The sequence below is a fragment of the Leuresthes tenuis genome, unplaced genomic scaffold, assembly GCF_036924035.1.
Source record: "Leuresthes tenuis unplaced genomic scaffold, fLeuTen1.0.hap1 SCAF_10, whole genome shotgun sequence".
Taxonomy (NCBI): domain Eukaryota; kingdom Metazoa; phylum Chordata; class Actinopteri; order Atheriniformes; family Atherinopsidae; genus Leuresthes; species Leuresthes tenuis.
In genome coordinates, this window is record NW_027325364.1 from 28,903,349 (window position 1) to 28,930,744 (window position 27,396).

The window sequence follows — 27,396 nt, forward strand, 5'->3', positions numbered from 1 at the left end:
ATGCATCTTCTGACTATTCACATGTAGTGACTTCTGGTGTTGCAAACGTCTGAACCGATAAGAAGAAATAACATCCATGTTCTTTTATTGTACAGATGACATTTACATCACAGGCGGAGTCAGAAATAACGTGAACTATTCTTGGAAAAGCCTGACACATAGAAAAACGGTAGCAGTCGGTATTCCACAGAGGCGAACTGCATTTCTGTGACTGTTGGACTGTACAAGCTGAGCTGGGACTCGTCGCATATGTAATGAGCTCTCATCAAATCCAGCAGAGGTCTGGCTCTCTCTGTTACGGATGAACAAACACAGCGATGGCGAGAGGCACAACGTGATTGGACACGTTGCTGCTCACCTCACATGTTTTTGTCCCTGTAGACCTTCCGACGCTGATTGTGGGATTAAGCGATTTGAGATTTTGACACGTCGTTTTTTATGACTTAGCTTCATAAATATGTAAATTGTGCTGTTGACATACTGCGATTGCGTTGGTTTTCTTTGGGATCGAATGTGGTCAGTAGATTCCCTGGTGTAACCTTCACGGTGTTTTCTGCTGCTGCTGTCCGGCAGGCAGCCTGTTGTGGACTTGGAGCTGTCCCCGGTGCTGAAGGTCGGAGCAGTTTCTTCTCTTCCAGAGCAGATGCTGCGGATGGTCGTTACCACATTTTAAGGCTTACAGACGGTGATATTTCTGCACAGACAAGTTGCTTTCCCTCAGTGGCACCATGGGTAAGCTGAATGAGCATCGAGCAGCTGCATCGCGTCTTTCACTGGTCATTTTGATGGTCGGAAATGTGACTCTATCGGCTCTTTCGGGAAATGAGCATAGAGCATGGCCATCGAAAGAATATACTGTATTGAAAATATCACGTCTCTAGGTTTTTGTAGTCGTTGGCAGTTTGTTGTCGACATGTAATTTTGTTTCCGAAAACTGCCCACTGTATGTGCTGTCAGTGAAGACACGGCATGTCTTTTAGAAAATATGAAGACGTTTAGGTCAAAGAAAGGCAGAACGGTGTACAGACACGAGCCGTTTCAATATGAAAGCAGTTACTGCATTTCTACAGTGCCCCCCCTCTGTATCGCTGAACTTCAAACAAGGAACATACATATTCATCAATTCTATTATTATTACTTGCGCGCTCACTAAAATTAGAAGCTCATTAAAATGTAATTCACCTCGTGCAGGCTGTGTTGAGGCATGTGATTTTAAGCGCTCCACTCATTCTCATTGGCCACCTAATGAATCACACCAAAATTGCCACGTAAGCTTATCCTTGGAGCTGTACAGATTTCATGATGCATAGAACGAAAAAGAGAGAAAAATACTCCTGAATGTGGCAAGTTTAGGTGCATTACACCATGAGTCCGTTGTGGCAAACATGCGGGAGGAAACTCACACAGGGGCGCTCACGTCATACAATGCCTTCCTGCACCGTTGGCTGAAGGTGGAGTTGCAATTTTCATGATACACTTTATTCATTGGCCTACTGGGGCATTGTTATGCCTGTCACTGCAACCCATCAAGCCCATGTGGCCCCCAGCTGTGGCAATAATTTGCTCTGGAGTGTAGTACATAGGATCCTTATTGATGCATGTGTGCTTAAGTTGGACTCATTCCAGACTGGGATGTTCAGAGGAACACTCCACTCCCAGAACAATGAGTCTTTAATGAGTGCTTCAGTTCACCCCAGTTCAGGTGAAGGAGAGGAACAGCAATGAAATATGATACCTATGAGAGTTCATTTACAAGTCCATCAATAATGCAACTTGTGCCAACTTTAGTTTTGACTTGGGTTTTTAGAACAGATTATGATTATTATCATTAGTTTTCCGTTTAACTATTAGAAAATCAAGTTTAGAGTTTAAATGTAGGACAGTGAGTCTTGGTTACATTCGTTACATATTAAACCAACAGAAATCCCATATTTTCCTTCTCTATTCTCAAATGTGGATGACAGGTCCTTCATAGACACTCTCAGTTTGAGACAATGCTCAGATCAAGATAGTCATATTACTTACACAATTATCAGTGAGTGACTTGATTAATGCACGTATGTAAGCAATTTAGTTTAAATTATGAGTTCACTCTTCATTTAGGATACTGATACGCCTGGAGGGATAGTGCTGATTCACTCTACAGTCTATGTTAAGTAATGCTGTAGTGCGGTTTAATGGCCACAAGAGAGAGCTCAGTGCTCTCAAATGTTGCAAATCTCTTTCTGTGTGATGACTCCATTGAGAAGATTTTGAATGGAGCACGAAGTGAACATCACTAATGGGCAAAGGTTATTTTCTTTCATGTCACTGGTTGGAATATTCAGCACAAAAGGAACTTTTTCACAATCAAAATCACTTAATCTTTGTGAGACAGGCTTTATGGCACACCTTGGACACAGAGTTTTGAAAGATTATATCCTATTATATTTTCTCAGAGATAGCTCATCCTTCAACGGTGTCCTTTGCTCTTGCTATTTCTATGAGCACACTAATATTTTTGGGAGATTATAATTGCGAAAGCACCCTCGGTTTGAGGAAAAACAGTTTGAAAGGAAATTATTTATTGATCCCCTGGTACTGGTGTTTGTTTCCTTTAATTCAGTGCCTCAATAAACAGCCTGTAGCACTTTTAATAGAGTATATATACCCTCCTGTATGTGGTAGTGCTGGGTTTTTAGTTTTCTATTTTTAACTGCAGGTTCAGTGACTTTTGTAACTTTTGTGTGTATATGATGTCTGTGTGTGAGACTTGAGCAGGAACGCTTTAATGAAAGTGAACATATCTCTGCTGTTTGACCTTGTGTGTCTGTGACATTGTGAATACATGCATCTGCAGTGGTGTCTTTGTTTCAGTGTTTTTACTGTAAGTGACTGGGGGTACCATGGTATCCTGTTGTTAACTGTTAAGCGCTCGCTGAATTGCACCCCTACATAGATTGTTAGCAGCATTTTACTGTCAGCGTGACTAAAGACAGAAAGAATCCTTATTAATGAAACAACATGTTTCTGTAGCTGTCAGATATCATTTGCTGGCATTCAATCAGAGTAGATTTCTTCCACCATTTCAGAAATCGGTTCAGTTATTTTGAATAGAATAATAGAGCACATAATTACAGTTCAACTTGGAAACAGTTTCATCATATTTTATATCCTTACGATTGGCTATTTAATTATACTGGGAAAAACAAACAAACTCAAAGCCCATAACCCCTTGATAAAACTCTTTTCCCCTCTTGTGTCCATGTAGAACTCAGGTATCATAATGCATCAATGCATCCTCATCAATCTTAAAACAGGACAGATTTTTCTTTTTTTATACATACATTTTGGTATTTCCCTTCTAATACACTGTATAAACATCTACTGTCTAGGTTCTAGAGTGCTAATTAAATCCAAGTATTGATGTCTGAAGCTTAATGTGCTCAACAATTGCTGGGTCCATGCAAATTTTTGTTGGTCTGTGTTTCTGGAATACTATTATTCTATTAGGTATTCACTGATTAGATAACAGGGCTGGACGTGTGCAGTCCAAAGGATGAGAATGTGGTTAATTATTATTGGCAGACTGGAGAGGTGCACAACAACTGGCTCTAAGTTAATTGCAGTTAGAAGGGATAAATATGTAGGTCATAGGCTGAAGCAGATAACCTGTTTTATGAATACAGGTCAAGCTTTGAAATACATGTGATATGTTCTTTAGTAGTATATATTTACATAATTTGTAAAGATGCCTACACATTATTCCAGCTGAAGATAAAACAGGTATGCTATTTTCAGCTAACAGTACTGACATTGGTTAACTGCCACCACCTTCACACACTCCACTTATTTTTAAAATACCTTTTTTCTACATGGCTTACGTTTAGAAAATTTGCCTTGCATGTGGTTCATGACTAACGATAAAATGGGTAAAATTGACTTTTTTATACTGGATCCATATTGGAAGATTTTGATGTGAGGCCAATACATGTGAGTTTCTGATGTCTGGGGTGGGATATCTTAAGCCTCTGCAAGCTGTTAGCCTTTTTCACAGATCAGGTCCGCCAAATGTGCAAAAAAAGATGCCCTCATTAAGCCAATGCTGTTCCTCTTGGGTAATTCACACATACCAAACATAGGCAAATCTGTGTGCTTAGGCAAGATTCACATGGGTGCCAGATGTAAAGCTTAATGGTGGGCAGGTCCGATGTTAGGAATTGTAGCGTCAACCCATTGCAAGATCAGACATGCAGTCAGTTAGACAATTTGATTGGCTGGGCGCCTGAGCTGCCACTTGAAAGCTGAAGTTCTCAACGTTCCACCACAAGTGACTCTAGCAAGCCAAAGCAACGGACTCAGAATTCAATTTGGCAACACAAGACTTCACCCCATTCAAGTGAAAGAGACATGAGGCGGTCTATTCCTGAAACATGTGTGTTTGAATACGACCTTACACACAACAAACCAATGCTGCGGCGTGCTCTGCAATGCTAACTCTCCCTTACACGCATGGACCATTTCCCCTTTTGGAATAGCTCTCGTGCTGGCTCAGAGGAGAAAGGCCTTTTTGTGTTTTGTGCCAGCCAACCTCTTTTATAAACATGTTTTTCAAACTCACATAATTTGTGTTGTATCTCCATTCTGATCCAAATTCGTCTAACTTATTTTCCATACCTATGGGTCAATGGGTTACAGGGGTTAACTTAAACATGTGGGATTATAGTTAGTAAAACATGATGTGTAGCTTTTAGGTCTTAACCACTGCAATAACTCCTCTTAAAAGAGGCAGTCATGGCTTCACTGGATGCATTCTTCTGGGACACATGACGTATAATTTGTAGCCTCTCTGCTTCCATTGTATGTCAACACAGTTCAACATTGCATTTGCAACATTGATAGTGAGTCATGAATGCCAATTTGTCAATATCACATAGAACCATACATCTTGTCTGCTGTGTGGATGTTAAACTTTTACCTTGCATTTGGAATGTAACAGAATAAATTTGTTATTCCTGTAAATCTGCATTAAGAAACATGTCTTACCTGTTCCATTTGGAAACTTCTGCCTTTTAAAGATTGCTCATAGGACTGCTGTTTTTGTAAAGCTCAGTGATTATTCATTTATTTAATTAATTTGTTTAGTGTTATCTAAAATCCTGAAATTCTTTGACGAGTGGAAAGATGTTACAAAGCATCACATAGAACATGTGGAGGTGTAGGGTGGCATAGTGAAATAGTGGCATAGTTGTGTGGCAGTTGGTAATAACTGTATGCCACTGAGTGACAACTATGATCTCTTATTAACTTCCCACCAACGAACAATAAAATGTTTTCATGACTTGTTTAGCCACGACAGCTAAGGTCGGATTGTTTGCTTGTATAATTTGATGATGGGGTTTTCTTCATCTCCAGGGACCAACAGCCTTTTATTTGTCTAATTTGATTAATTAGACAAATAAAAGACTTTAGAGACTTTATATGGCAAACTTTAGGTTGCTGACCCTATAATCATTTGTTAAGTATCTACCGTACAAGTTACCACTCTTTTTCTCCATGTACCTTAGTTGCAGCTAGGTACCTAGATTAGCAATCATGTTTTTAGGCAATTGGCAACAAATTGAGCCTTTGAACCTTTGCAGCCACTAGCTGTACAGTTAATCTAGAAATAACATATTAGTCAATTCAGGGCTAGCTCATACCAATAACAATAATGCACTGACTCAGCACTGGGTGTGTGGGTCGGCAGTACATCTTGGCTGCCCAATTGGTTGTCTGGCCTGTCAATTTTGTTGTAAACTCTAACTCTATTCAGGCACACTCAGATATCACTTTTGGTTGCTTACTGTTAACAAGAGAGTCGGGGTGACCTGGAGACCGACCACATTAGATTCAGATGACACTGTTCCAAATGTACAGTTATAATGAATACAATCATGCAATTTTTCTTCTACTGGTGCAGACAGTTGAGCTTTGCCAGGTAGTGAATCTGTATATATGTATATACAGGCTTTGGAGCACCTTTCCTCTCCTGGATTTATGAGGCTAATGTGGTGAGCTGGCTGCTGGGACTGCACTATAGAACAGATAAAGACACATCCCAGAGTAGTAAAACCTCTACCTCTCTGGTATTTTTAGAGTTTTAAAGAAGGAATTTGTTACAAATCTATTATATTTATGTTATATTATGTGCAAAGTATATTATTTACTATTATATCACCTTTACTTGATGTAAATATACTAACTGGTTCTGTGCTCTTGAAGTTGGCCTAACAGAGTCAAGAGTTAAGTTGAGGTGCTTCATTGCAAATGAAAAAAAGTAGCTTAATTGGCTTGCCTTAAAATATGTTTATAGAGGATGGACTCACAGGCTCAAAATATACAAAAATAATAAACTGAATCTACATAATTCTACTTTTGACTGATATCAAAGGCTGCTGCATGTGTAGAATAATTCATCCTTCACCTCATCAACATAAAATGTTAGTAATGTTTAGGCATATTGTTGCCAGTGAGTGAAAGCTGTTTCAAAACTAAATCGGTTCTGTCTGATTTTCTTAAAAAGCTGACACTTAAAAAATTTTAACCCAGTAACAGCACTGTTATGTTACAGCTTTCGATAGACACAAACCAATTCATTGCAGCTCATTAAGGCAATCGCAGTCTGTTTATTTCAAACTGTTAATTCCTCTTTCTCTCCCCCGCAGGTTATGTGGGTATGCAACTTGTGCCGAAAACAACAAGAAATCCTCACCAAATCGGGGGCGTGGTTCTACAGCTCAGGGCCTGGTCAAGCACAGGGCGTATTTGAGGGTGGGCCACAGGGAAAAAAGGCCAAACTGCAAGACCCGTCTCTATACCCTTACCAGGGACCCTCAGGAGATTTGACAACAACGTTAGACAGAAGCAGACCTCATGGCGGGCATCTGCCCAGACAGTCATCACTTGACAATGGTACAGGGCTAAGGTACTCGGGACCTGGTGACGCCTCCATAGACAGGTCAGTTCTCTGTGTGGAAAAAGAAGCATACACCTATTACATGCTCAGTATGAGTTATAGCAGTGTATTTGTGTGTGTGTGTAGATTTATGTTGTGCATTGAATGTTGAAAAGCTTTTTAAAAAAATAAGGATCTAAATTAAGGTAAACTATGTAACTGTGATGAGCATTTTACAATTAGGATTGATCGATGTGGCTGTTGCATATTGTGTGGAACAGTGATTTGGGCCAAGCAAACCAGACAAAGGCTGGGCCAATTTAAAACTGCCTGTACATGGAGTCCATAAGGCCTATAAAAGAGACAGACGGATACACTGTATCTGTCACTAACTCAGCAATTCTGTAACAGTCATCTACCCACTCACTCTCTCTTCATCTTACTCACACATATATCTTACCAGTGCTTGTCAATACAGATAATTGCCACTCTGATTCAGCTGGGATGGGGTATCAGCACGTGAAGAGTGATTGCAATAATTTATGTAATCTCTGTTTTTTGTTAAAACTGCTGATCTTTACTTAAATAATTCTGTTTAGTCATCAGAGATGGCGGAAGCCAGTAGAGCTACTGCTTACTTGAAAATTAGAGCATTATTACAATGTGTTTGAAGTGGGAAAGTGAGAGTTGCCTAACTACTATATAGGACATTGTGTTCCTTTTATCACATGCACTAAATGCCCCTCTCTGAGTAGAACACTCAGATGCTGACAGCACAGACACGCTGCACTCGGGAATCTGCTTGCCTGTTTTTTGATACTGTTGTCAAGTAAGGCACTTACTTTGATGTCCACATGGGGGCTCCTTCCTCTTTTCTCAGGAAGAGAGTCTCATAGTCAGGATCTGTACACTTTCAAGACTTTACCTCCACACCACACATCTCAACAGACTCTGTTCAGCAAACCTCTATAATGTCATTCTTTTGCTCCTTTTAGATGCAAGGTTGCTCGAAATCTGTCCAACACATAACTGTACTCTGCACAGTCATTGGCCATTCATAAGCACAGCCCAAAGAGAGATGCCTTTGCTCCTTGTCCTGTCCCCTCATGTTAGAACAGGTTTACTAAAGTAAGAAAGGAGTTTAGGAAATCTGTTTTACATGCTACTCCTTTCTGTTTTCAGAAGAACTGTTTCATACACATTTTCCATAAATATATTTTTCTTCTCGTTGGTGATCAAATTTTGTTCTTCTCCTCAAAGCTCCGAATGCCCACTGAAAAAAAGCACAATAAAGATAAAATAATAATCACAGCTATGGTACTAACTCTTTGAGAGTGATGTAAGAACGAGCATACAGTGGCTCAGACTGCAAACATAACTCAGTCTGAGCGCTTGTAACCGTGTATAAATTGATAGAATGGCTTTAGGGGTGAAGCTGGTACCAGGTAATGACACTGCATACATTTGCGGTGACAGGAAACAGGAAACCCGATGTCTTAAAATATCACGGGATAATGCTGATGATGGATAGCAGGGAGTCCATAAATAGAACTCCCTCTGCATATGCACCAAAACCCACTTTCATTTATCTTAAACAATGTATAAATTAACTCCTGGATCTGTTTTGCGAAAGAAGGGAGGGGAAATGCTGACAGACTATCTACGAGGAGAAATAACTTGGGAAGTCTTCTAATTTGTCTTGGCCTCAGAGGTGTCATTTGAATGAGCACACAGATAAGGCAGGACAGCAGCAGTACTGGGTGAGCAATTTTGAAACAGCAATTAATACACCGGGATCTGAACATACCTTCCAGAGGAATCTCCTCAGGTTAACCATTTTAACACCATCAGCCAGGAGCAGCCAACATTCAGAATAGCAGCAATGTTAAAAGAGGAAGAAGCAGATTCAGGTCATTATTGCTTAGTCTAACCTTGTCTCTCTCATTTTAGAAGTGTGTATCAAAATGGCCCACATTTTACACATTTATTGCATTAGATTGCATCAGGCTTTTGCAGCTCCTCCTCAAGGCTTCAGTAATCAATAATCTGGTGAATTAAATGTTAAGACTTTAAAAGATTTGAAACAAATCTTCTTTCTGACTGTTATCTAAACTACTTATTTGGTAGTGAAAACAAAAAGCCTGCATATTACCATTACTGGCATGTGATAATGTCTATTCTGATGATCTTTTTCATAGTAACAGTTTGAACAGCATGCTAAACATAAGGTGTTTTTCACTTCACATATTTTGATACATCTGAAAAAGGACAGGTTTAAAAAAGGACAGGTATAATTGATGGTGTTTCATTTAGGACTTTCCCGTTCCCCATGCTGGCTCACTGGGACACTGGAACAAAGTTTAGTCGTATAAAGCATGTAAAAAAATCTTTAAAAAAAAAATTATTTTCAACATCATCAGTGTTTTTGTTTGAGGTATTAAGTGAGTCAGTGTTATGATTACATTATTACAGTCCAATCATAATTTTACACAACACAGTGCATGCCTTACATAATGCTTAATACTAAAGAGCTACATTATTACACAGACTAATTGCTGGACAGCCTCTTATTTGTGGCATTATTATACTTATCTCTTAGAAGTCTCTTTTTAACTTCTGCAAGCTTTTTCTCATCAACCTCCAGCTCAATAAACTGTCCTTTGTGGTTGTATTTGCATTGTAGTATAGGTTTTCTATAAGTCTACTCATAAAAATAATTTCTTTGAATAATTTTAGTTAGATTTAGTCCAGTGCCTGAGCCTTACATGTTCAAGTACATATTCCTTAGATGAAAGCACTGAATACAATTGCTAAATGACTAAGTAAATAAATAAATCATAGGGAAAACCCCTTCTATGTGTACCCTTATTTCACAGACAGTCCCACTTTATAACTACATTTCTGATGCTTTTAGATATATACTTGCGTGTGTATTTCGTATTCCTAGATGTTTAAGGTTTTGTATCTGCTGCTGCGCGCATCTCGTTGAGTGCATGAGAAAGAATGGAGAGATATGGCAAAGAATGCGCACGATTGCATAGCCTGTCAGCTCTAGTGTGTGTATAAGTGTGACTGCGTGTGTTTGTGCGTGTGTGTAGCCTACGGGAAATATGAGTTGAATGCGAGGCAGCAGCTGATGCGCCGGTAAGGGATGCTGCTGCTGCTGCTGCTGCCTTGTAGGACGCTTCTTCTCTCCTCTGGCCGCTCCTTCACCTCTTTCTACACATCGGGATGAGATTTTTGCCGCTGCAAAAACAAGAGAGGGCTTCTTACCGGCACCATTATCTCATTTCTCTCGCTTCAAGTCTGAAGCATTATGACCGAAAGATCCAAGCCAGAATGCGTCTCATTTAAGGACACTTTTTACCAGGAGCGGCAAGAAAAATATGGAACTTGATCGGCATCGTTTCTGTGTTTAATGTGCCCCGAGAGATAACACCAAAATACTGAGGAGGTGTATGTGTGGAAGGGGGCGTCCGGAGAGAACGCAGGCTTTGGGATGTGTTGGTGGTGAGAAGAGAAAGGGTGATCACTTACAGAGGATAAAAGAAAACGGAGGGGGAAAATGCAGTTTGAGACATTGCGTCAGTTCTGTAGCTCGGTTTTATCACATTTCAACGGGGCTTTCACTGCACCTCAGAACATCTTGCAGACGGAGCTTTTCGAGCAGGCGTTGAACAACATCGGGTGAGTGATTCCTTTCTAACGAAATGCCGAGATTTATGAGGAAGGGCTTCCCCGTTGGTATGTCAAACGAGTAGCTATTTGGGGGTGGGGGTTGCTGCGTTTATCGATCGCACCCAGCCTGCGTAACAGCAAGCCACAGTATAGTACTGTTGCTGCTGCAGATATTTCCTGGCTGGATGATGGGAGCGATCAGCGATCCTGCCGTGGTGTGCTATTGTGAGCCCGCACGTGCGCGCAGGTACGGCGATCGACTGTTTCGAGGTGCGGTAGTTAAATTAAACCGTCTTGGTAGAATGAACATATCGAGTTAGAAGTGTGTTGTGCGCGTGCGCGTATGCCCCAACGCATCGCTGCAGTAGCATGTGTGCCCCCGTTGCTGCTTGCTGCTGTTGTGCCTCAGAGGAGAACATGAGGGGATGACGAGGGTAAATGTACAGAGCTCAGAGCTGGAAACGAGTGGATGCACTACCTCCAACACACGCTCCTTGAACGCCGACACTCACTTACAGTCCCACTACCCTCGCTATCTGACCACACTTCCCAAAACAACTAACATACGTACATGCGTGTCATGTGGATATTGCATTTACACACCCATTTCAGTTATTTGAAAATAGTTAATTTAACTGCAGTTTTAGCCTCAAAACAGACAGCTGAAACACAGGTATTACATTTTCTGCAAAGAAAAACATCTAGAAGTGGACTACTTGTATAAGGTTTCGAGAGAGGTTTCAGTCCATGCCTAGATGCACTAGAGCACATTATGATTAGTTTGCTAAAGGTTCTGTTCCCCCACAGAGAGACGTCTGGTCATCTGGCCAGGTATAGCTCATTATGCAGATTGCAGAAGGAGTTTAAATGTGCAAACAGGAACACATTCTGCTGACGTACAACTGAAAGAACATAGACCTCTTTTCCTTCTTGCTATAGACGCAGGCCCCATATCGCTTCCCCATCCACTGTTTGTCTCTGGGGACTGCAAGTCTTTCCCTCTTGTCCCCCACCCTACTGTCAGAAATAATTTACAGCATTGCTGGGCTCTCTGCCACCTCACATTACATGGCCAGAACACTCAGCCACTGGAAGGGCGGAACAGGGGGCTCTGTGCCTGGAAACTGTGATCCAGCAATCATCACATCTGACTGATTAGATTGAACTTATTTTCCATCACTACCTTTTTTCCCCCTTCTCAGTGAAATCCTTCAGTTGAAACTGCTTCAGAATGGCTCTCCAAGGCAGATCTGAGCCTATTGTTTGTTATGATTAAATTTCCCATTTGTAGATTGTACAGCTAAATAGTAAATAAACATTTTGAGAATGTCTGCATTTTCAATTTACAATTCCAGAATGGTCTAGCCAGTCCACTGATTTTTTTTTTTTTTAAACACATATAGAACATCAGAGTTCTGCATACCAGCAGTATGTGGTGTTCAGAGAAGCTGGATAGCTTAGCCATCTGTTCAACCAGGGATGTTGTGGTGTTAGTCTACGTTTCTTTCTCTTCTTGACTCTCTGTTTCTTCCTTGCCCAGGCAGAGACCTCCTAATGGATCATGTGCTTTTAGATCCAACTTCCATGTATTATGCATGTGTGCATCAGCAGAGGTCCTAATGGGGTGTGGGGATCTGTTCTTAGAAGGCCTGAATGGTTTTGAATTGAGTGTGGTCACTACATTTAAATTTTACATTTTCTGTAGTGAAGCATCAGAAGGGATCCTACTGAGTGTGTGGTACACATTTGGATCATCTCATGGATATGTAAAGCATTTAAGTCAGTGAAAGTTGTATGCGATTAGTTGCATTTGATTTATTGGATTGATACAATGTTTTTAAGTCAACGCTGTGTTTCATATCCCGCACGTGAGATAAACCCCACATGTCTGCCATGTAATGATTCCAAATAGGCCACGCAGAGAGAAACATACAGAATTAAGCAGTTCTCACTCAAACTATATTGTACTTTAAAAAATAACGATAAAGTTAGAAATTCACATAGCCATGACTATTTCACATTTCAAGTAACTTCTTTAGCACTCTCATCCAACCTGTCCTTTATGTTGTATTTAAGTAACAGACTTTACCTTCTAATTTCATCTTGTCGATCTGCATTGATAGCATGCATTGTGGATGTGAAGTGAGCTGAGTTTAGTGTAGACAAATCATGGAATATAATCAGCAAGAAAAAGAAAGAAAGTACAAGGAAGTTGCAGGAACACCCAGGCGTCAGTTTCCATGGTGACCAAGCTGGTGACGAGGCAGGCATAGCAGACTGCAGTTTACAAGACTCTGAGCCTCTGCGGCCTTGGATCCATGTTCTTTTGACAGAACTAGGTGAAAGGAAGGAAATAAAATAAGAGTAAACGGAAACAGGGAGGACATGACAGACTGCAGACCTAGAAACAACAGGAGACAAGGACATAGATACCTTCCTGTGCTTTGGCTCCTCTCAGTTTTGGACACATGTTGATGTGAGTGCATTTCCACCTTGATATCTCATTGGCCACACTTTCCTGTACTTTCTCATTCTTTTTAAAAAAAATTTTTTACCTTTCTTTAGTGAGGTTAAATCAACTAAATGTAGATTTGTTTTTTTAGCAAATGCCTGCCTTACTTTCCCACAGTTGCACATTAAAGCCTTGTAGATACAAAATCAAGCTGACTAAGCTGCTGCCCTGTGGCTATTGGGAGTTAAATGCATGGCGAAGGGGCTCCGTGGCTGTAGTAGTTTAGGGAGGGGAGAACATTATATTCTCTTTGTTTCTACCCACACTTTCATAAGGAGTATCAAGACCTCTACCATCCTTTTTCACATCTTTGAATAGTTTTTAGAGGAGAGTAATGTCTTAAAGGTTTAGGTGTATGTTGTCAAATTGAGACTGTGTCTTCACAAGTTATTTTTCAACCAGCGTCTCCCCTCATTAGCTGGCCCACGCTCAGTTCCCCCAGCCTCCTTCCCTGCCCCATGGTGTTACACCCGGCTGTTGGCAAAACTCAGCAGCTGTAATTAAACCGGCCCTTTATTGGTTTTGTCCTCGCCAAGGGAGATGAGCGCAGGAAGAAGGGAGGCCCTAGTTTATTGCCTGGGTGTCTAAGAGAGGTGTTATTATGATTGCGTGGAAGAGAGCAAGAGAAAGAGAGAGCATAGGGCATATATAGATAGAGAAGGAAGAAAAATTTGGAAGGATAGAGACAGCAGTAAAGGCTGAATTGATATGCTTGACTCCTCTGTACTCTCATCAAATCATATCAGAGCATCAGACCAGAGTCAGAGCCCTAGAAAGAAACAGAGAGAGAGAGAGATAACTGGTGGCTGGCTGAGGACTATATAGCCAGATAAACATCAGGCTAATGTCCCCAGCCCCAAGCATGCTGCCACTGCTCCTATTGCTGCTTCCCATAGGGAGGTGAAACTGTCTTTGCTGAGTTTTGGTTACTGGTTACCACAAAATGGTCACATAGAAAAAGTACATATAATGTAATTTACAGGGATGTACATTATCAGTGACCGGGCAGATCTCAGCATTGGGGCAGGATGAGGACGGTACAGAAAGTCAGAGGGAACAAAGGAAAGACAAAGCACTTCTCAACAGAAAAGCTGGCCTTTGCCCGAGCACTGACATCTGGGCTCTGTTCATGCTCACAGAGCGAAACTGATTCCCTCAAACGCAGAATAGGCACGTGTGTGCATGCATATGCGTGTGTGACTCTAAACCTTAGCAATACATTAATGGTTGAGTTACAGTGGGCATAGTTTCTTCTCAGTTAAACTACATTTCAATTTGGTCACTCGAGGCTGCTTCCAGCTCTGCCCTAGGTGCTTAACATCTTCTCTTTCCATTTACTGATGGACTCAGGAGAAGGCTGCTGAGTAAATGTGAGAGTCAGCACTTCGCTATGTGTATCGTTGTGCTTCTTTGTGAATCCATGTGGCTGCACTGCCCAGTCCTTTGAATGTCTATTTTTCTCTTTAAAAAGCCTTTTTTCAGTGCAACAGAGCAGATGTCTGATGTCATCTTGTTTTAAATAGCCAAGAAAGAAAAAAGAAAATGCATAGGCCAAATGAGTAGACCTTTGTTTTCAACCATATACTTTCGTGTGAGATGCTGGTTGTCAATATCAGTTAGCATTCAGTGTTTTAAATAAGTGATAAATTCGATTGTTTTTGCTGTCATAGCTTATTGTTGGTATAGAGTTTAAGTTTTCTTACAAGCAACACTGAGCTGTTCTTTTTCTGCGACAGAACAATTGTACACTAGCATATAGAAATACAATAACCTGGTGCACAAATTCAAGAGGTTAAGTTTGCATAATTTATTTAAAGTTTTCTGGAATCAACAAACAAACAAATACCTACCTTTAACCCACTTGAAGTATCAACTCAGTGGGACTGAAAATGATAACCATGATTAGCTTCAGCTGATAGCTTCTCTTTGCAGATATGCAGAGGATGTGTTGTTTTTTTTACAGCACCTATTGGACTGAATTGGAAAGTCCAAAGAAAAATCTACACTTTCAAGCTCAAATGAATTTTGCTGCTGACCAGCTTGACAAAAAAAGCTTTCTTGTGGAAGGATTTCTGCTCAGATAAGACCAAGACTGAGTTTTTTTCTCCCTTTTTTATTTTTATTTATTTTTCTTTTTTTTTACCACTGTCACCTGAAGTATATTTGGCAGAGTAGAGATCATGTATTCAATCCCCAAAACACTGTGGCGACAGTTAAGCGTGATTGTAGCATCACAAGGCCATTTTCTCCCCAGGGCAACTCGTACATTGCGTGAAGTGGGAAAAATAAAAAAGAAGACACCTTCAGTATCCTTGTACATAGAATCCAACCATCAACTAGACAGTCCAAAGCAGCAACATACAAGTTACACAAGTTACACAAGTGTTCCAACTGAACAATGGCTTCAAATCCAGATAAAAAAAATACTGGGAAAAGGATAAAACAGCTTGATGATTGGCTTTTGGCATGGTCTTCCCAAAGTTCTGACCTCAAAGCTATGGAAAGATTGTAGACTGTGCTTAAATGTCAGGGGCATACCAGAAAGCTAAAAAATTAACTGACCTAATTAAATGCTGCCAAGAAAAGTGACCAAATATCCAACCAGAGAGTGGAACTTGCTAAAGGACATTCAGTCAAATATTATGTTTTATTAATAGGATTTTTTGGCCTCATAGTCATAGCTTCAATCCTGTGTGAATTGAAAAGCTCATCCAATGAAAATACATGCTTTTTCAATTTAAGATGTAAATTCTATTGTGTATCACTCTACCCGTGAAAAAGAACTGTTAGTAGAAAAAGTTGAAATCCAAATATTTCAGTGGTGTTTATTTTAATGATGAACACATGTAAAATTCAAGTTGAATCTGTGTAAATGTATGGATTTTTCCATCTCATCTGGCATTGCTGTTCATAGCATTTGTTAACTTAGACCTGAGGCTATTTGCCCCTAATAATGCTTCGCTACATCATCTTTCTTGTTTTATATCAAATTTATTGATTTACGAAGCTTCTAAGGTCAGACCTTTAGAAGATCAGTGGGTGGACTTTCTTTGTTAAATCCCTGTTATTCAGAGAAGTGGAATCAATGTGCCATGACTGAGCAAACATTTCACACTATTGTTACTGAACCAACTCAAGATAATTCATTGCCATAAATGTTTCTTTGGACATTAACTAAACCCTTTCAGAGATGCCTTTATGCCATATGAATGGTTGGGTAACTCAGTACCTTTGTCTTATCATTTATGGATCTTTGAATACCGGTAAACAAATTAGTCCCTCATCTACCACTGGCCCACAGCCGTCTGCTGTATGTGATGTAAGAGGAAGCGCATCAGATATATGCTTCATGCCATTTTGAACTGCCCCACTAGTCAACAGCTGCTTGCAACACATCTATAGCTTAAGTGAGCATTTTTTGAGGAGGAAAGCAAAACCCATTGTTTAGTTAGTAAACCTGGAAGTCCCATGATACAGTAAATTATGCTGATTTGACCATGAACACCTGGTAGTAAGCATTTATTTACGATAATGTGACCAGTAGTCACCAGCTTGAATATGTAATCTTCACTTCTCTCATTAGCTGCATTTGTGTCTGTTGTGCTGACTGTGCCGCTCCCTGCTGTGTTATCTGTGTGCACCTGTTTAATTTCAGCTCAACGTGAGTCCTTTTTCGTCTTCTCCATTTTATGTGCATGCTATGTGCCTGCCTGCACTTTGTTGGCTAGTCTTTCATGTGCGTTTTTTCAAGTGACACTTGAGAAATCTGGAACTCTGGATTCTCTCAGTGTGTTGGCACTCTGTAGCTTCGGAGCTGTGATGGCGCTGGTCCTGGTCATGGTTATGATTGTGAAAAAATACATGCTGAACCCCTTGGTGTGCTCACACATTAAGCATTGTGACGACACTCTGCGCAACACTGGAGTCGTGATTCTGCTTGTGTAGTGGGGTAGAAAGACACAACAAGAGTGTAGTTGAGAATTGCAGACTCTCACAGCAGAGACTCACACACACAAGTGAAATAAGAGGAGGAAGAGAGACTCTGACACTGAGCTGAAAAGAAATACATAGGCATACAGCTGATCATTTATTGCTTGCAACATTGCAACATTATAGGCTGAGTTAATTTTGAAACCTTGGAAGTTTTCTTAATTTTGAGACCATCTTACATTCTTGTTCAAAGCTGGAAATGCAAAGCTATTGTATTTACTGCCTGTTTCATTCATATGTCCTTTAGCCTACAGGGAGAAAAAAATACACTATGAATGTTTTGTTGACATGGTTAACTCATCATTTTCACCAGAAGTGGTCTTTAAGTAATAAGTGTTTCAATGAAATACAATATAAATCCAATTTTAACTTAATGCTTATAGGTTTTGGAGTTACGTTCTAGGAATTTCTTTCAGTATTTAGTGAGTCTCCTGTTCCTAGTTTCATTTCACATACCCAGCACCCAATAGACCATTTGCTGTACCCACACGAATTGTTTTATGAATGGGAAATGGGCTGCTTAACTCATAATAAAGTTCCTGTGCTCTTAATCTGTCTTTTTATACTCCAATTTATCTAATTGCCAAAACACCTAAAGAAACCATGTGATAAAGCAGTAGTGGAAAAGTTTAATACAAAAATCTTCGTCTATCATGTCCATTGCTATCCTCATCTGTCACATCGCCAAGTTCATGCTTGGATCTTTTTTTGCAACACACTGACAGTATTTCACAAGCTCAGTAAGATTATTTCCATATTTTGTGAAGATTGCATCGTGTGTGTTTCTTCCACATCTTGTTGCCTATTTACAATTAGCTTAGTTTATTTGTGTTGCAAATGCTATACAGTATCCTTGGACTTCTCTTGCCACACAGCAGAAGGGTGAACCCAACCAAGGGGTGATCCAAAGTCTCCTTCTCTGGTGGGCAGATAATGAGAAAACCCGCAAATAAAACTAAAGTAACTGTCTCCTGCTTCCATTTCTCCCCTTCGTTGTTTTTGGTGTCTGCTGGCTGGTTAATGAAACCCTATGTAATATTCATTAAATTCCCAGTGTTTACTAGTTCATTAGGTTTTGGGATGGTAGTTGATCTGATCTCCAGGGGTGGATTGGGCCAGGGAAAAAAAAGTTGACTTTGAAGATTTCTCTTTTTTTCACCAGCTAGGCTTTCTTCTATTTATTTAAATATATGTCTGAAGAGATAAAGAGAAAAAAAGAGAAAGTCTAGATCCTGTGTCTTTCACAGTTTTCTCCTTGCTCATTCATGTAGCATTTCTCGCCCATCGCCGTCTTCACCATATTTCTCTCATTTGCACAACTAAAACTAAACCTTAAAAGGCGGTTTTTCGTACGTTTTATTTATTTTTTAGAAATAAGTAAAAATGTAAACAAAAGACTCTGTTAAAGCAGAATCTTGAGAAGAAGGTGGACTTGACTTGAAAAGTTGAATGAATACTTTCGGGTCCCGCCAACTCCTTCTCTGCTGTGGCTCTGCTTCCAGAGCCACCCCTTGCGAGCTGTCATGGACACACTAGTAACCGTGACTACCTAGAAGCGGCAGTGACAGTTAGAGGCGCTTCCTGGCTCTGACTGCTTGTCTACAATAGGGACGACAGATTCTTGTAAATTGCAAACTGCAATTGAAGCGTAAGATGGAGCCACAGGAGCCTGTATAAAAGTACAAAAGTCTGACCCCATAGTTCATCGATTTAGAGACTGGCTTGACAATGCCATTGAGTGTTGGGGAAAAGGTTTTTGTGCTGAGCACACAGCGAGTAGTGAGTGCCTTTTTTCAAAGTCAGATGAAGAGAAAGTTAGAAATTTCTTCACAAAGCGTTTATTTTTTGTAGAGGAACCTCTGATGATTTATAGTACTGCTTTTGTGTTTGAAAACAATAAGATATATTTTTGTATTAAAGTGGAGATGATTTCATTTGTTTTTAATTCAGGCTTATTTGACCGTACTTAGTTATCAATTGACTATTATAAAAATGGATAAATATTGATGCAGCAGTGTAGCACTAATGAAGTAAGTCTTGAATTGAGTTATTTAGCAATAGGGTAATATCTGATATTTCTCAATGTAAAGTTGAGTAACTGAATGTTCTTTAATTTTTTTATATGCGCAATCTGATTTCTAATCAAATTGACTCCTGCAAACCCTACAACTCCATGATTTTTCCTTGATCATAATGAAAAAGGCATTTACAAGTATATATGTGTGTTTGTGACTTCGCTCAGACAAAAAAAAGGGGTTTCAGAAGGGGGGTTTGAAGGTACCCCGTTTCCGTTCTGCACAGCTTCCTGTCTGCTCAGCATCTTACGTTAAGATAGACTTCGAGGATAAAGGGAGCAAAACTTGAATGGAGAAACAGCAATTTTATTGATATTAAAAATGCGCTGGAAACAGCTTTTCAATAAGTGATGAAAAAATCTTTTAACGTTGCAGAACCATATTCAAAGTAAACACAAGCAACTTGTGCTACAAAAAAAAAGGATCAGACTCAGTGAATAATTCCCTAAATTCAACAATTAACCTTCTAAGGCTCACTACCTAATGAAGAACCTCCTGATGTCTATAATCCCTATATAGACCAGTGAGCAGTGCTGACCAACATGTTATTGGGGTCATCAGGTGGGAACTTCCTTTGATCAGTGTTTCGTCTAGTTGGGCCCACGACACCTCCAGGAGGCGAGACAGTGATCACTGCGTCCCAGACTCACTCCCTTAATGCCAGCCATCACTGCTCCTCGCACCACAACAACCATATTTTCTTCCACAAGCAGCATTATTATGAGCTACCCCAGCCTCTCACCAACTGCACACCAGTCATAGCAGGCTGGGGATACAATCCCTAGTTCGGGTAGGGGGTAGAAATAGAAGAGATAAAGATAAGTAGGAATTAAATTTAAAAACCCTTCGGGAAGGGGGTACCCAGTATCAAACCATAGAGATACATATTGGGGTACACTAGGGTGATTTGGCTTCAGTGGCTTCTTTAAATGGAGTCATCTCTCAGATGGATGTATTTGGACAATGATTAATCCTCCTCTGCCCAATAATTTTTGTGCTTTGTCTCTGACAGTATCTGTAAAGAAATGCGTCTGATACATAATTTGCATGGTGTTATGTTATGTTAATCTCAGCAACAAATAAAGCTACTTACTGCTATTGAGGTGACCCTGGTAAACTTATTGAATAGACACCCCCACTTTGACTTTTGTGTGGACTTTTGGGAGGACCAAGTACTTTGTGGCATAGAAGGGAAGCATCCTAATAACTTCTACAGACTTTATCTTGCTTTTGTAATTAGCACAAGTGTTTTCAGGGCACATAACTTCAACTTATATAGTTATGGTGACACTGAAATGTTAAGGGAGATATCTGTCTGCTTTTTCCAGTAAGGTGGGTTCCAGATCCACCTGCCCCTCATATTTGCTTCTTTACACATTCAGAAACAAGAACATCTTGGTGTCATTCAGAGACCCCGTCTTCTTTCATAAATGGTCTTAAATGGATTATACTTTGCAAAACAATTACCGCATTTTTCGGACCATAAGGCGCACTTAAAATCCTAATTTTCTCAAAAATCGACAGTGCGCCTTAAAATGAGGTGCACCTAATGTATGAATTAATTCTGGTTGTGCTTTCTGACCTAGAACCGATTTTATGTGGTACACGGCGCTCAAAAATCTGTCAAAATGTTTGTAATGTACTACCATTACAAAGATAAGCAGATTGTGTGACTGGTGGGGTTAATGTGTTTGTGCCCCATAATCTTTTGTCATCAGTGGTTGGACAGTAATCAAAGAACCATCACTCGCTTGTAAACACACCTCATACACCTTCTTCTCACTAAGAAGCTATTGCAATTTGAAAATATACACAAGGTTGTTGACCTTTGGTGTGGGGACAGCTTGACATTTTTCCACCTTGGACTGTGCTGCTGCAGTCTTATGCACTGATTATAACAGACTTAATGGACATAAGTAACATAGAGGTAGTAGAGGTAACAGGAGAGGTGGGGTCATATATGTGTGTGGGTGGAATGGGGTGGAGATGGAGAGTAATGTAGGGAAAAGATGTGAGGAGTCCAGATCAACTTGGACTGCTGTCAGTTTCCAGAGAGAATCATTGGTCTATGCACAGATGTTATTTTGGGCAAGAAAGATTATTGAAGCATCGTCTGACTCACCCCTCAGCTTTTTTCATTACCTCCTCACTTTCTGTTGCCAGACAGTCGAGCAGCGTCACTGCCTTTGATTTCAAATGGAGCTTGCTCACTGGAATGAAAAATGCATACTTAGCAGAACCACGAAGAAATGCATGTGTGGAGTCCGTGTGTATGTGAAATGACTTCCAGAGAGACCAGAGAGAGAACAAGATGGGCAGAACTAAAACCAAAAATTTGGTTGCAATAGAATATGTGAGGTGTGAAATACCATAATAAATCATAATATCTTCCCTACACAGAGCACTTTATATAATGAACAATGACTGACAAGTACTGAGCAGTTTCTATGCAACAGCATAGCAGGAGGCAGAAAAGGGAGCCCTTCCATGCTTCCATGTTAAGTTGGAAAGTATTTTAAAATGTTTGGGCATGTGCGATTTTAGTGTGATGTGTGTATACTTGGATTAACTTGGTCAGTTATACCAGTGTGTGTGTACCACGATGATGAACTAGTGCTATTTTCAAATCTATCCTTAAATAACATTTCAAAAGTTTACCCAACAAGCTGTGAAAACGTCTGGTTGTTTTAGACCTCCTGTGCTTTAGCTTTTCACCTTGCTGATGTAGCAGTGTGCTCCAGGATGTGTGAATATACCATGTCATCAGTATTTTTCTATTTACAGGTGCAGCAAAGCAATCATTTGCACACATCTATCACTGATGCTGGACACAGTCAGAAGTGCAACAGACTTAAAAGATTTAATCAGACAAAGCAGTAGTTTGTTGCCTTTCATTCAGGTCTTAAGGACAATGAAATGATTAATTGAATGAAGAAACCTTCTTTCCTCACTTTGACATCTTTGATGTCTAACTGTCAGGCTGTTGTTCTGCTCCACGTAGGTGATCACTTTATTAAATTCCAGCTGTGATGTGCATTTTTTAATGCTGGCTGGTCCTGGCAGTATGATAAAAAAAAGTGCACATACTCTGCTTCCCTAACCTCACTCTGTAGAGTAGGGAGGAGCAAGCAGCAGTGTAACAGGCCTGACTTGTAGCTAATCTTAATGGCATATTCAGCTGGGGCTTGGCCTACATAGAGTACTAGCAGTGCTTCTTCTTAAAAAGGAAACCTACCAGGCTATGCAGTGCAGAAGATATAACATATTAACCATACAGCCTTTAAACATACAGCGTGAACGCACGAAGCAGAGCTTGGTGCACGCACAGACATAGGGACACAGTGTTTGAATGAGTGAATCTACTCACCGATCTGCAGTCACTTTGATCTGATCTGATAGATGCGGGGCTGCTCAACCTCTTCACAGAAGTGGGCTCTGATGTATACAGCTCGGTACATGGTTGAGAAGTTTGGATGAGTAATGTTACCTTGGAGGGACAGACGCATTTATTAATTTTCACAGTTCGTCTAGAATAGGTTTTCGGTTTTATTTAAACACTGAACAAGAACTTCTTGACTTTTTCTGCTTTTTTCATGGCTGGTGAAGTGCATACTATACCAGGGAGTATGAAGGAAAAATGAAGTCAGTAAAATAGACTGTAGCATTTACTGTATGGAAACTGGTGCGGTAATTAAGGCGCACACAGTCACAAACTTTAACATTCCTCTCTCCTTTGAAACACTGAAACACTGGGTCAACGATCCATTTTCTGTAGCAGTTCTATCAGTCAACTGTCACAACCACCATCACAAGCAGTACATAGCAGCAGATCTTCAGTCTAAGGAGGGCAGATGTGAGGAGCGGCTAAACAAAGTGAAAGGAGAAACAGGGAAACAAATGTGAAAAGTGTGGCAGAAAAGGGAAGAGGACAAGTGAGGAAGAGTGCATTCAATGACACACAGATGCCACCCATAATACTACATCCATCCACACACTGAGTAGTAGCAGTTCATAGAAGTCTCCCTTTCTATGTCTCTGTCTGTATTTTTCTCTTTTTCCCTCTATGTTTGATTTGATACCTGAAAATCCCCCTCATGGATAAAAAAGTGTATAAACCATGTCATTTTTTTCAGTTTAAGGATCATAGGATCTCAGACTGAGCTTAGGTGAGAACTCTTAATCTGCTTATGATTTGTGATAGATAGTAATCAGCCAAGGAATGTAATCCTTCCCTCGGCGGAAGACTGAGCGGCCAGTGGCAGAACAGGGTCGCTGCTCGATCTCCAGCCAGTTGTAGAGATCACATGATGATGGTGTTAAATCGGAAAATCGGCTCTCTCTCAAGCCCCCAGAAGCCTTTGCAGCACTGTCATAAACCGTGCCATTTATCCAAATCCAGCAGTGTCAGGTTGCTTTAGATGGAGCAGACTGTCAGAAAAAAACAGGTCATATTGCTGCTACACTGTCATTTGGATATTAGGATTTTAGCAATCTTGTTGCCACTTACTGTATTTAAACTGGTTTGGATTTTACCACCCAACAAGGATGTACTTGTTTTACCATGAGGGTCGTCCCAGATTCTAGTTTCTGTCTTGCAAGGGAGAGTGATGCTACATCTTTAAATGGACTATTAGAAATATTTTTGCTCTTCTTTTTTTCTGTAATTGCTCTCATTTCTCATACACATTCTCATACTTTTTGGCTTTGTTCTTCTCTGTTTTTTGTAGTTTTTGCCTTCCACTGAAACTGTTTCAGGTTGTATTGCTGTCATTAGTGGGACAGATTCCTTCCAAGAGGAGAGCTCTGCAACACAGCACCACTCATTTGTTCTCATTTGACTTCTCTCCATTAAAGGCGAAGTAGAGGTGGCACCATCCCCACGGGGGCAGCGTTGCATTTTCACCTTGATTGCTTTTGACTTTCTTATTTAACGTGTTTCTTCAACAGCAGCAGAAGCACAGGAGACAGAGCTGGTGTCACACTCTCTGTGCGATGAGAGCTGCTGCAAGACTTAACCTGTGAGCACATCATCCATAACTCCCTAGAAATAAGACCAGGATATTTTTTAGTGTTGTGGGAGAGTGGATTGAAAAGACAACATTAACATCGTGCTGTAGACTGCAAGACTGCACTGCCACCCGGTACTTTGGAACGAACTGGATATCTTTTGCAAATGGATTGTGCATAGAATATGTGGAGCAGCGTCAGAGATTTGAACTGAGCTACTTCCCAAAAATTGCCAGTTGCTTTCATTAAGGTGGGTTATTACGCTCGATTTAGGTTGTTAGAAGCAGTTTTTAAGTTTAGCATATACATTATAAATCTGATCTGTCAAACGAGGTGTGCTGTACTTTCTTTTTATTATAGTATTCATAGTTTATATATTTAACGTTGTGCAGTTGTGAAATATGGTCCATTATTTTGCAGAGGAGGGAGTAGTTGCTGTCTTTGCCTGAAGCATAATTATGACACCAGCGTTTGAAAGCTTCTGTGACAAAGTAGCAACTTCATCATACCATTCTGGTCCTTAGGGCAAATTTCAGCTAATATAAAGCTCAGATAATATGTTGAATGAGAAAGCTGTAGTGACAGAGACTGTCTGGCAGTTTGTACATCAGCTTGGAACCTACATTTGCCGCTGAGAGCACGAAACTAACAGTATGCCTGAAGGATTCAGGACTCTAAATTATTGATCTTTGTGCATGTGGCATTTCTTTAGTTTAAACTATGAACATAACCTACAGGCATAGAGATGAAGGTCCACATTGTCTTAATTCACCACATAAATAATTATGGAAAGATTATCTTATTCTTACTATTTTTTTTGCTTTGATTATAAAGCCATTCTATCTTGTATTTTTGGTATGACAATAACTTTGAGAAGACATGAATGGGAAGGGTAAGGAGACAGAATTACATTGAAAGATATTAAGAGATAACAGATAAAATGAGATATTATTAGATATTATACCACCTCACATTTACTACACTGCATAGTTAATATGCAGTATAGAAAAGGTGAGGTGATTGTTTTGATCGAACAGTAAATATAAGCTGTAAACTCCCTACAGTTGACAAATTAACAAAAGCAAACTCTAACTGTAATATAATTACATTTTGCCCCCTTTATGTTTTTTTTATCTAGCTATTTCTAATATGATTCAGTGCAGTATAAAAATCATGGCAGTTTTATATTTTGATTGATTACAATATATCAATTTCTGAACCGCAGATGTGTTCATGTGAAAAATAACCATGATCCCTGTATTAAGTAAACGACTGATCTTCCTTCGTCCCGAGATTATGCATGACAAGGACAGCGTATTGCAGATCGCAGATCGCTGGCAGTGTCTCGTAGCTTTGTAGTCTAAAAGGCTGAAATGTTTCCACTGTACAGTAATTTGATCACTAGCCTGTGTGTTGCAGATTTGATCATAAAACTACATCAGATGTTTATGATTTATGACCGGGGCTTCCTGCTTGGTCTCAGTCCATTCATCATACACAGACCAGGGATACACAAATGTGTATACACAGACTGAGAGCGAGAGAGCACAATCTATATATATATTATAGATATTTACCCACTGTTATATGTGTTTTAAAAAAAAAAAAAAGAAAAAGAAAAAACACCATGTAAAGGTTTTACCATGGCGAGCATGTCAGGTCACATCTAATCTTTTTGGGTCGCACTTTTTAATCTTCCAAGCCCACATAATCCCATGATTTTTGTTAGCCATGGATTGGATACATTATGCTGCTTTTGATAAGGACTGTGGACTTGAAAATTTTTTTGTGTAACTGGAATTACCTTTAGAATCCTGCAGGTGTTTAAGGCTACATTGGCAGCAAATTCTGAAGCCATGTTAACGCATATGTTGAAAATCAGACATTAGATAATAATTAGACCTACCCATCCCCAATACCCATCCTTTGTCAATATATTTTGCCATGTTAGGTAAAACAGTAGTGAAAAGTCGCAGTCACCGTCCTATAGTTGAATCTTATTGTCATCTCTGTCCTTGTGTGGAAATGAATGATGCACTACTACAGCAGAGGATTTCTATAGTTAGCTCAGAGTAGAACAACAGTGGTACCAAGGACCGCTTTTACTCCCACAGCAGGAATGCATACAAGCCCTGATCTTTATTATCTACCATGAAGACAGTGAAGATGCCTCACTATTGTAGGTCTTTCTGGTCGATTCACTGCTTGTGGATCTGCTACAGACTACGTAGCCTGTGCTATGGCTCTGTGCCATGTCTGTGGGGACGTCACACACAAATCTTGCAATATACTGTAAGAGGATGTGATGGAGGGAGTATGTTGCAGTGTGGTTTGTGACCCAGTCATGCCAGCAGCCAGGCTTCTCTACAGCATCATGGGCGGCATCATAATACTGTGCAGTCCCGTCCTCCCTCCTCATGTCTGTGCCTGACTAATAAGATGCTGAATGCAAATAGAGCACCAGCTGTATGTTTAGCTACAGGACTCAGCTAACTGGCATTTGCTGTTCTATATTATTTCATGCTTCCTCTAACTCAGATTCATTGTGGATGATATCTCCTTTTCCTTTTGTTATATTTCTCTATTTGTCACAGAGGATAGAATGCAGATCTAAAGTCAACAGAGTGTGTCATGGTAGAGCTGTGAATAGCTCAGAGCTATATTGTTTGTAGAGGCTATAACAGTGGCAGATGCAGCCGTAGCAATGGGGGAATATTGCACAGCACAAAATTTAGTACTTTGCCACTGCTTTGTTGTATATACAGAAGGCTGGTTGAGTACAGACAGCATTAGCATCATGATGCAGATGCTGATGGAGGGGAGTGGAGCAGAGTTGTTAGCTTGCTTGCAATTTGCCATAGGCATTTCTTTGTTTGGACAGGGAGGACATACAAGGCTAAACGGGAGCAGGGAAATGTAATACTTCTGTCAAGATGAGTTAGAGCTTGTCACATAGCAGTTTGTTAATGTCTGTTGTAGTTGATATGTGCAATTTTGTGTTCTTGGTGTTGCCTTTCAACATCTTAGAGAGGACATGAGCCTGAAGCCCGAGGGACATCTTCAGTGCCAAAGTGACACTTTTTTTTTTAAAGCCGCCACCACAGCACACATAAGACACATGCAGAGCCACGAACACAGCCATGCACAAGTAAATTTAAGACAAGCACATACACTACCACATTCAGCAAATCACAGTATAAAGAGTTTTTTTCTCATGC

The 27,396-nt window shown here is 40.1% G+C and overlaps 1 protein-coding gene across 30 annotated transcripts in view; it reads left to right on the top strand.

Moving 5' to 3' along the window:
* Nucleotides 1-27,396, top strand: part of rims2a (regulating synaptic membrane exocytosis 2a) — a 131,778-nt gene that overhangs the window by 29,462 nt on the left and 74,920 nt on the right. For 23 of the 30 annotated variants that reach the window (XM_072394851.1, XM_072394852.1, XM_072394854.1 and 20 more), the window contains one exon: nt 6,687-6,979. In XM_072394851.1, coding sequence (XP_072250952.1) covers nt 6,687-6,979 — 293 coding nt within the window. Of the gene's footprint in view, nt 1-6,686; nt 6,980-10,119; nt 10,604-27,396 lie in introns of those variants that run through there. The other 7 variants (XM_072394861.1, XM_072394872.1, XM_072394862.1 and 4 more) reach the window with 1 other exon arrangement.